A 10,890-nucleotide genomic window follows, 5' to 3' on the forward strand; every position below is an offset into this window, starting at 1 on the left:
TATCTAAAGCTGTATTAATTAACCGATGACTAGAATATATCCCTCCCCCAGTACTTTATTCTTTAATTACAAATTTATATTTTCAGTTAATATTAAATTACCTTCTGGCCAAAGAAGCCCACAAGCCCATAGGCTAGAGAAGCCCAATTGACTATTTCAAAAAAATAACGAAAATGGAACATAGGCCATAGGGTCTAGATGAAGTAGAAAGTTGGCAATATGTTAAAATATCAAAGAACCCTGATCTTCTAAATAATGAACAATAAAGAAGTAGAATATTAGAATTTTATTGAAGGTAAACAAAAATAAAATATAGAAATGGTGGTAATCACTGAATAATAAATAAATAAGTAAATAAATAAATAAATAAATAAAAAGGCATGATATCCATTGTTACATAATGCTGGCATGCAGTTTAATTAGGTGAAGCATTATAAACAGAAAATAGCAAAAATGGAATTAAATTAATCCGGGAAATGCCAATGTTGGGAGATGAACTTATGGAGATTGATCTATCGCGGCCAATCTTTCTGGATATCGAAATTGTAGTTCATTTCCAGGTAACACTTGTTGTCATCATCAACAAACTTAGAGGAATGAATGAAGAAAGAAATAATTAGATTTTGATCATATTAATTAAATGAATAATCAAACATAATATAATACCTTAGTTTTTGCTGAATATGTTCCCCTTGCAAACATACCAGATGGGGCAATCTCTTCAGGCATCTGATGAGTGTAAGGATCGGGCTGAGGACTGAACGTTCCCAGCATCTCCTTTGAGCTATCAACTGTTTAATCGCATGCAAAACATGGTATTGTTTATTTAAGACGTTTTAAGTGAGAATGTTGTAGGTGGTAAGGAAACGTACCTTTAATACCAGTTTTCCAGACGGTGTTGGTGTACCTGAGACCAGAGACGATATTGTTTCTGACCTGAACAGAGAATCTGAGACTGTAATGGATTCCTTCTTTCAAAGTAAACCATAATCCTTTTGGACCACCATTATCTGGAATTTCAAGAACAAGATCATTCCTATTTGGAGACAGGATTGTAAGGCTCAGTATCTTCACATCTGCTTCCAGAACCTCTGCATCTGTAATTTAATTATGTATGTAAATTATATTTATATATCATTCATTAATTCATGAAATTTCTTCTTCTTTATTATTATGCATAATGCATGCATGCATGCATGCATTACCTCCAACAACTTCAGCATCTACATTACCCAGCAGCTGCTCTTTCCACCTCCTCAAGCTTTCATCATCCTTATTGCCCATAAAAAGTATATATTAATTAAACAAATCTTATTTACATTATATTTCTTTTTTCAAAAAAAATCAAACCTTGTCCTTCTCGAGATGCTCTCGGATGCTGCATTTGGGACCCAAATCGAGTCGAGATTCTTCCTCATCCTCCTCCCCTGCAGCTGAAGACGATGGTTTAGACTCAACGTCGGAATTCTTGTCATCATCCAAAGCCATTTTGATCGATGAAATGGTGTTAAGCTACTTACGATTGATTGTATGAATGAATGAATTAGAGAATATTGTTGATCATAACTCCGAAATGAGGGAGATCGATCGATCGAGGGGGGATTAACACGTACATAGACGGAGAGATGATATTGTCTGGTTGTTATAATGATCATTTTAAACCACTAGAGACCGCAAGAAACACGCTCTTCTTCTTCTTCTTCATTTCTTCTTCACTCATGATCTCCGTAATAGGAGGATCTCTAACTTAACAATAATCATCATCATCATCATCATTTCAAGGACAAACCCACATCACATCTTATTTTCTTATTTTGTTTTTCAATTTAAGGAGTTTTACAATATTCATTATATAAAGATAAACAAAGAGTTTGTAAAGTTATAAATTAACTATATGATTTTATTAATTAATTACACACTAATTATACATATATATGAATTAACAATAACAAAATATATAAAATAAAAAAAAAATAAAAAAAATAAAAAACTGATTTTTCAATGATTATTTTGGAACAATCAATTAGAGTTGATTTGATTTTGGGCTTTTTTTAGAGTTTTGTCTAGATTACATAAGTATTTTTTTATTTAAATAATAATAAAATAAATGAGTAACAATATTTTAGTTAATAATTAGAGTAATTTGCTTAATATAATTAAAATGATAGTAATAATATAATAGATTTTTTTTTAAAAATAAGTAAAAATTTAAAATATATATATATATATATCAGAAACCACAACTCTAAAGTTTACAAGAATTTGTTACATACTTTTTGCTATATATTTACATATATTATAATGCATGCAATTCTCTTATAAAACATAAAAACATCTTACCAAATAATTTTGTAACGTCCCTAATAACGCCCACATTAAACAAACATGAGTAAAGTTATTTTGTATTGTTTTTGAAAAAAAATCTTGTTTTATGAAAATTTATATTATTTAAATTTTGAGTCTGGTTGAATTATTATATTATGTATTTAAATTTATAAAAATGAAGGAAAATTATTTATTATTTGAATATATAAATTAAGTGGTTAAAAATAAATAAGAAGATAAAAGTCTTTCTTTCTTTATTTTTATTCCAACGTCAAAGTGCTGTTGATGGTGAACCCACGTTATTCACGTGGAGCATTTTTGTTGGGTAGGACAGACGCACAATAGGTTATGCCACACTTGAGAGAGAGACTTTAATTTTTTAGGGACTAATCTAAAAATAAAAAAATAAACTCTAATCAATGCACAATATCATTAAATATTAAGTTTGTTATAGTTCACAATCAATCCCCTAATTTGTGTTACGCCTAAAATTTGGTTATTTGAAATTATTTTTATATAAATGAAATATATATATTTATTTTAATTTTAGAATTTTAGACTTATTAGCCTCTTTTTTATAAAATTGTCTCAAAATATTTAGTCGGCCACATGTTACGTAAGTTATTAGAGACAATCATATCTAGTTGTTAAACGATATTTATCAAATTTACGATGTGGTATCAATAGTCAACGAGTTTATTGACTCAACTAATTCAGGATGTGACATGTGTTTTTATTGATCTTGACATCGAAAAAACTTATGACCGCGTCAATTAAAAGTTTGTGTTTGATGTAAAGGACATAATAAGTATAAGTGTGAAATGGATTAGTTGGATTTAAATTTTGTCTTTTGATAGTTAAGTTTTCTATCATTGTAAATGAGAATTCTCATGGATTCTTCTTTCTTTTTTTTGTTCGTAATTGTTATGAAAGCCCTCTAAAAAATGATAGCCTTCAAAAAAAACTCAAAACTTATATGTGGAGTGAGTTGTGGGACATTAATTTATCCCTTTGCCATATCATATTTGATTTTCAATGATTACATGATTTACTTGGTTTAGGCCACCTACATGAATTTTAAGCATCTTTGGAATATTTTATGGTTATTTGGTACATGTTCATGTCTTCGAGTTAATCTTAATAAATTATATATTTTTTTAGATTCTGTTTCGAATAGGAGAAGAATGAGGTTAGAAAATATTTTGGGGTTCAGAATTGGTACTCTTCCGTCAACCTATCTTTGTATGTCATTAGACACTAAATTACGATCTAAGATCTCTTCGAGTTAATCTTAATAAATTATATATTTTTTTAGATTCTGTTTCGAATAGGAGAACAATGAGGTTAAAAAATATTTTGGGGTTCAGAATTGGTACTCTTCCGTCAACCTATCTTTGTATGTCATTAGACACTAAATTACGATCTAAGATCTCTTAGGACCCAATTATTACTAAAATGAAATGTAAGTTATCTAAAAGAAAACACAAAATAATTTAGAAAGAGATTTAATTAATCATCATTAAAATTGTGTTATCATCTATGTCAACATATATAATGTCTTTATTCATTCTCTCCAAGAGTGTGAATATGAAAATAGAGAGAATAATGTGTAAATTTTTATGAGCATCTTCTAATTCATCATTTTGTCATCAATTAATTGAGATAATGTTAATGTTTTAAAAATGAAAGAGGTTAGAACATTGTTCCTTTAATAAGACTATTATATCGAAATAATGTATTATATTTACAACGGAGCCGTATACTCTTTGGGTAAGTATGGTCAAGATTGGCCTAGTTAGTTCACCAAAATGTCTAATTATCTAGCGGACTATAACATTTAGAGGAGAATTTATTCTATGTAGAAAAAAATTCGCGAACAGTCCAGATTCATTGTGGGAATGTATCTTCGATCAGTTTTTGGGACGACATTTGATGTAGTGTCCAATGTCTAACTCAATGTATCATGAGTTTCTTTTATTGCTATATGTTTAGAAATATCACAGTTAAAAACATGTTTGATCATCAGGCTAATAGTTTCGATAGCCGAATTAAATATAAAAGGAGATTATACATTAGATAAAGTTCTTCCTATAATAGAGTTTTGTTTTTTGTAGTACGCAAAAAGTGTCCCCGTCTGAACAAGACATTGTGTTGGCAAAATTGATAATTTTCATGTGGGATATTGCTACAATTTGTTCACTAAAATAATTTCATATGATTTTTCTTCGAAGAAATTTGCGAGTCAAAAATTTTATCCAAGATCTCGTTATTTGGATGAAACGACATTCACAATGGAATTTTTATGGATTATACATGCATTAAAAATATTATATTATGTTAAGTCGTATCTGTCACAAGAAAGTTACATTTGCATTGTAAAGAGGTGACTAGTGTCTAGAGTTTTTTTTTTTGTAGAATATTAATGGAATTCATTAGATGATGCCTAAGTCTTTAACTAGTTGCTAAAGATTTTGTATTGATGCGGCTGATATGGTAGATCTACTTAAATTATCATAATAATTATTTTATGGTGGACTATCTAATTTGAGAGAAATCGCCGAACATTCAATGATCGTAGTCTTCTGATGCGTATCATTCATAATTTTAATATTATGACGTTTGCTGATATTCGTTCCGAAAAGTCGATGAAATCGGTCAGGGAATTATTCGTTCTTTCTCGAGTATTAAATTTTACTTTTATTATATTATTTATTTTTTATTTTTTTCCCCTGTCATGATTAAATAATTCTTTATCATTTTTAAAAATAGATGGACAATTAAAACAAAGTATATCTATGTTTCTTCAATCAATTTTATGTACCATTTCTTCTAGAATCATTTAAAATTCAAACCTCTTCATCGGTAAATCCAAACCCATGTGCTTCACTACAAACCCGCTTCCTTGCTCGTCACGCTTATGTCAGCCTGACATAATCTATTTAATCCTCACAATAAAATGACTGAATATCACACGCACGTTGTGATATATATCCTTAGAAGGAAAGATGATAGAAATCTAAATTAATTGTGATAATAAATTTTGACCCTTTAATATATTAAACAAAATATCATGTTACTCTTACCTACAATAATAGACAAATTGTATCAATTTCGGATTAGCTAATTCCACTAACTACGGTTGTAATTCTAAAAAAAAGTCATTAATTTGTTTTGAAACAACTTCAAGAATTAAAAGTAGTGGAAGCTACTATTACCAATATTTAAGCATTGAGAATTCAACTATTTTGGTAGGAAGTTTATAAATATTTTTTAAATTAAAATCTATTGTCTCGATCCTTCACTTATATTCCATTTCAAGTTAAGACGTTTCAGTGAGAATTAAGATTAGACAATTATTTTTACAATTTATGGGTTAATTTAGTTGATGAAATCTTAATAGATTAAAAGTGTTTAAATTAATGAAATATTGGTCAACATCCCACTAGAAGTGGTGACTGAAATATTTGGTCACTTTTATGTATATATCTATTATCTATTCCCCATTTACATAATCCCAAAGCAATAGCTTATCCTCATTTTTCAGATTCTTTATTTGCAATGCGTTTTGACTTTCTTCAGATCTCATAATCTCCTTCTCCTTATGGGGTTTCCAATTTCTTATGTTTCCATTACCATTTTCTTTTAATCAACACTTATATAAGTAAATCATTTCTTAGGGTTACTCAATTCAAAAAAACAATTTATTCTCTAATAGACCATAGTTTCAACTTCTATTTTCATTAAAAAAAACATCTTGATTGAATTAGATTAGTGATAACTTATTCAAGAAAATAAACTATGATTTAAAATAATTATAAATGGGTTATATATATAGAAAATCGAGCCATCATGTAATTTATTTTGTTAAGTGTTATTCTAATGACAAACTTATTTAAGTTCATAAACGAGGGGGTTAGAGTAGAGGAAACTGAACGAATTAATAATACGTTGTTGAAAATTTGCTTAAATATATTCTGAGCAGCAATTGAAATTATCCTTAAATAATGGTTGATAAATAATGTCGAAAAAGATTATGTCAAATGATAATTGATTATCTATCTATATATTATAGGTACAGTTAGAAATCTATAAAAATCATTTGAGCATCCATGACAGCCTTCATATATATATATATATATATTATATTTTTTTTTTTTGATAAATTCGTCCCCTTTACGACTAGGAGGCGACTTGGAGGGGGACAAACACGAACTTGAGAAAGATTATCAACACAATCAGAAGATCAGAAGATATGAGCAACAACGATTCAACAACAATTGAGAGTAATATTTAAATCACAAAAATCCGTCAATCCTACTAAATAAAATATATCATCAAACAAAATTTGAATGGTAAAAAGATAAACAAGACGCACTCCATACTATAAAAATAAAATTATCGAAATGGTCAACCAATAATTTAACTTCTCTTGAAACATATATATTATTTTTAAGGAAATGAAAAAGATAAAATTGTTTTGTTGTCTAATCATTAAAAATAAATTATAAATAAAAAAAAAAAGATAAAAGTGGAGACCGGGGTGGTGGTCCTAGTAGTGGGCCTGGGTGGCAAAGAGTCGAGCTCCATATCAAAGCCCAATGATTGTCAAGAAACAAAAAGCGGTCACATCGACGTCACAGTGACATCATGGTCATTGAAGAATATCCAAAGTGGAACCCATTGCTTGTACAAGCAGAAGGCAGTCACCATTTTCCCCACCACCACCTTTGACCTTCCAAAAATAACGAGCTGTTACAGATGTGTGTTGTCCATAAATAGAGGCCAAATTCAGTTCAATTGTACAAGAGAAAACAAAACCCATAATCAAATCTGTCATATTTACATATGTCGGATTTCGTAACAGAACCCCGACAGGTGATCAGAAAGTTTCTGGCCAGGCAACAGCATGAAGGTGCTGGAGCCATTGTTAGAAGAAGCATTGGACGGTAAAGAACAGAACTTTATTGATTTTGGTATTTGTTTCATACTATCAAAGTCAGAATCAGCAATGTAACAGTAAAAAATTCTCCATTTTTACTTAGGTCTGAGCTGAAATACTTTGATCCTTTCCTCCTCCTAGATGAATTTTCAGGTCAGTATGATCCTCTCCCTTTTTTCTATCTCTCACATACAAATAAAATGATGGGTTTTGTTAATTTGTATTGCAGTTTCTGCACCGGCTGGTTTTCCTGATCATCCACATAGAGGTAGGTAAAGTAAATGATTCTTCATTCTCCCCTATTGATAAACTTGCTAATTTCATTATCTGAACAGGGTTTGAAACTGTCACTTACATGCTACATGGTGCTATGATGCATGAAGATTTTGAAGGACATAAGGGTATAATAGAAGCAGGGGATATCCAATGGATGACTGCTGGAAGAGGAATTGTTCATTCAGAAAAGCCTGCTTATCCACATGGAACCCACAAGGGTTTGCAGTTATGGATCAATCTCTCCTCCAAATACAAAATGTAACTATTTTGTCATAATCATGATTAGATGAATGAATGAATGAATCTTATGAATTACATAAATGTTCTGTTTCTCCTCTGTGATAGGACCGAGCCAGATTATCAAGAAGTATCTAGCAACGAAATAGCTGAAGTAACAAACGAAGGTATCAAAGTCAAAATCATAGCAGGAGAGTCAATGGGAATGAGATCACACATCCACACAAGAACACCTTCTATGTATTTGGATTTCACCCTCAAGCCAGGGTCCCACCATAAACAACCTATCCCAACTAATTGGAACGCGTTTGTATATATCTTAGAAGGGGAGGGAATATTTGGCATGTCGAGATCATCACCATCAACAGCTCATCATCTTTTAGTCCTGGATAGAGATGGTGATGGCTTGGAGGTATGGAACAGATCTTCTAGGGTTCTAAGGTTTATTCTTGTTGGAGGTGAACCATTGGAAGAGCCTGTGGTTCAATATGGTCCTTTTGTGATGAACAACCAGGAAGAGATTGATCAGACCATTGAAGATTTTGAGAAATGTGTTAATGGGTTTGAGAATGCTAGGTTTTGGAATTCTGATACATGAATGATTCACAGAAAACTAATGTAATTGGGGGGGTGGGGTGTTTTAAAATTGTATAATTGAAAGAATATACAATCTTTCAATAGATATCAAGAATTGACATGTAATTCAATTGAATCTAATTTGATATGCATTTTCAAATAATCTATATTATTGCAATGCAAAAATAACCATAAACTAAATAAGATCAATGCTCATAGAAAATATCTGAAAAATAGAGAGATGTCACAAAACTTCAGTTCGAATCCATTAGAAAGTAAAAAAAACAATAATCATTCAATCCGACAATTAAAAAAGTATTTTTAAAACTTAAGCAGCACTCTTCCCCTTCTTCTTCTGGATCTTCTTCATGTAGAATTCCAACTCTTTACCCTCCAAGATGTATCTGCAAATAACACAAGTAAATTAACATTTGACATTTCATAAGATCAGTAAATGAATTGAATTAGTAAATGAAACATACCCATCACAGCGACCACATTGGCCAGGCCTTGAGGAAATAGCAGCCAAAAGACGACCACCAGCAAACTGCTCCTCAATATGGGAATCAAGCTTTCGGTCCTCTTGACGTTTCTCAAGTTTCTTAATCACATGGCTGCTCTTCTTGGTCTCTTCTGTGACAGCTTCAGCTTCCTACAACAAAAGAAGAACTAAAAATTAACAAAGAAAAACTAAATCTTTGATATGTGGGTCTTCAAAGATAAAAACTTTTATTACCTCGGTTTCCTTCTTGGTAGCAGTTGTCTTCTTCTTTCGGCCAACATCAACACCATAGTGTGTAAGGTACCATTGTTTGAAAGGAGCAGCATCAACTTGTACAATAGCACTCTTGACCAATGTCTGGGTTCGAACAAGTTCATTGTTTGATGCGTTGTAAACCACATCCAGAATTCTAGTCTTCCTGGTGACTGCTTCACTTCCCCAAGAGTAATTTCCAGTGTCTAACCTAAGTGCCCTCCACTTCACATTCCCACCACGAACTCTAACTCTCCTTACAGTTTTGTTAGTCGACAGCTTTGTGTTTGCTGGCTGCCTTCCGAGCTCGTACCTATTATCATTACCATTTTCATTCCATCAGACTCTGTTTCAATCTGGGTAACTAAATCTCCAATCTGGGTATAACTAAATCACTAATTACAGTATAAAGATCATGAGATCTTTTACAATCCTCCAAGGCTAGAACTTCAAAAGATTTATCTATAAACAGTTCATATCTCAGCTAGATTTGAAGAGGAATAATAAATCGTTTCATATAACTATTGTTTGTCATTGTAGATCTAGGTTAACTAAAGACGATAAAATCATAAAAAATGGAAAATAATGAATCAAAGTCAAGAATCACGAGATTTGATGAAACTTACTTTCGTTTCTTCCTCCACGCCTTCTTCTTTCCTCCAGTTGCACGCCTTTTGTGCATGGAATCACGAGATATCCCTGGAAATAGTCGGAGTTATTGTAGATCAGCATGATGAAAAACAGAGTATTTGAAAGACAGAAACTTAAGACAAACAAGAGAAAGTAAGCAAGTACCCATGGTTGCAGATGGAGGATTCTAGGGATTTCCCTAACCGGAGACTGAAATCGCCGAAAAATGCAGAATCACACAACAAAGAGGATGTAGCTGCAGAGAGAAGAAGATGTTTATATTGAATGGCCGACGCCGTCCTAAAATATGAAACCCTAACCCCAGGTCACGGCCTGTAACATGAAAATGGGCCGGGCCGATGAGACCGTATAAAAAAAAACATTGGGCCACATATATTCGACCATAAATAAATCACTCATTAAATATATTATTTATTATATATATATATATATATATATTATATTATATTAAAAAATAAATAAGAAATAGAGAATTTAATCTTAATTTATTTTTTAGCATATATAAATATTCTCTCCTAATATATATATATATATATATATATATATATATATATATATATATATATATTTTTTCATGTATAACTAACAAAAAAAATATATTTTTTTACTATAAATAAAAATAAATAAAAATATTCTTAGATCTCATTTATTTTTTACTATATAATATATTTTTTTTTAAATATCTATTCATTTTCTTTTTTAATATATTTTTTAAAATTTATTCATATTAAAATTAATATATATAACATTTCATATATAAATATATATATATATATATATATATATATATATATCACTATAATTAAAATATATATATATTATGTTCTCATCTATTTTAATATATAGTATTTTTATAAATAAATATTCACTCTCCATAATTATATGTCTATAAAAATCTATATATAATTAAAATTTATGTATATTTTATGTACATATATTTTTCTTTCTAATTTTATTTTTATTCTTAAGTTGTTAATTAGGTGGTTGAACTATACTAACATAAACATCACTTGTTTAGTAATATATGTCAAATTCTTTACTTAAATCTTAACTTTAACTCAATTTCATTAACTCTTTATTTCATATAAATATTAACATGACATTAACACAGGAAAGTATATCACAAATTTAT

The 10,890-nt window shown here is 30.1% G+C and overlaps 3 protein-coding genes across 3 annotated transcripts; 1 reads left to right on the top strand and 2 right to left on the bottom strand.

Moving 5' to 3' along the window:
• Window positions 1–483: 483 nt before the first annotated feature.
• Window positions 484–1,488, bottom strand: LOC124934922 (rho GDP-dissociation inhibitor 1-like). The gene is made up of 5 exons (XM_047475435.1): window positions 1,351–1,488; window positions 1,206–1,272; window positions 873–1,097; window positions 667–791; window positions 484–587 (listed from the first exon to the last, which is right to left on the bottom strand). Exons 1-5 carry the CDS (start codon window positions 1,486–1,488, stop codon window positions 513–515), a joined length of 630 nt encoding a protein of 209 aa, XP_047331391.1. The 3' UTR covers window positions 484–512.
• A 5,629-nt stretch (window positions 1,489–7,117) lies between these two features.
• LOC124920425 (pirin-like protein) lies at window positions 7,118–8,516 on the top strand. Its single transcript, XM_047460915.1, has 5 exons — window positions 7,118–7,271; window positions 7,368–7,417; window positions 7,494–7,532; window positions 7,600–7,798; window positions 7,886–8,516. The coding sequence occupies exons 1-5, from the start codon at window positions 7,171–7,173 to the stop codon at window positions 8,373–8,375; spliced, it is 879 nt and encodes a 292-aa protein (XP_047316871.1). The 5' UTR covers window positions 7,118–7,170; the 3' UTR covers window positions 8,376–8,516.
• Window positions 8,517–8,547: 31 nt separating this feature from the next.
• On the bottom strand, window positions 8,548–10,048 carry LOC124920426 (40S ribosomal protein S8). Its single transcript, XM_047460916.1, has 5 exons — window positions 9,903–10,048; window positions 9,734–9,806; window positions 9,090–9,420; window positions 8,836–9,005; window positions 8,548–8,757 (listed from the first exon to the last, which is right to left on the bottom strand). Exons 1-5 carry the CDS (start codon window positions 9,904–9,906, stop codon window positions 8,682–8,684), a joined length of 654 nt encoding a protein of 217 aa, XP_047316872.1. The 5' UTR covers window positions 9,907–10,048; the 3' UTR covers window positions 8,548–8,681.
• Window positions 10,049–10,890: the final 842 nt, after the last annotated feature.

Source organism: Impatiens glandulifera, chromosome 1 (assembly GCF_907164915.1).
Source record: "Impatiens glandulifera chromosome 1, dImpGla2.1, whole genome shotgun sequence".
NCBI classification, from domain to species: Eukaryota; Viridiplantae; Streptophyta; class Magnoliopsida; order Ericales; family Balsaminaceae; genus Impatiens; species Impatiens glandulifera.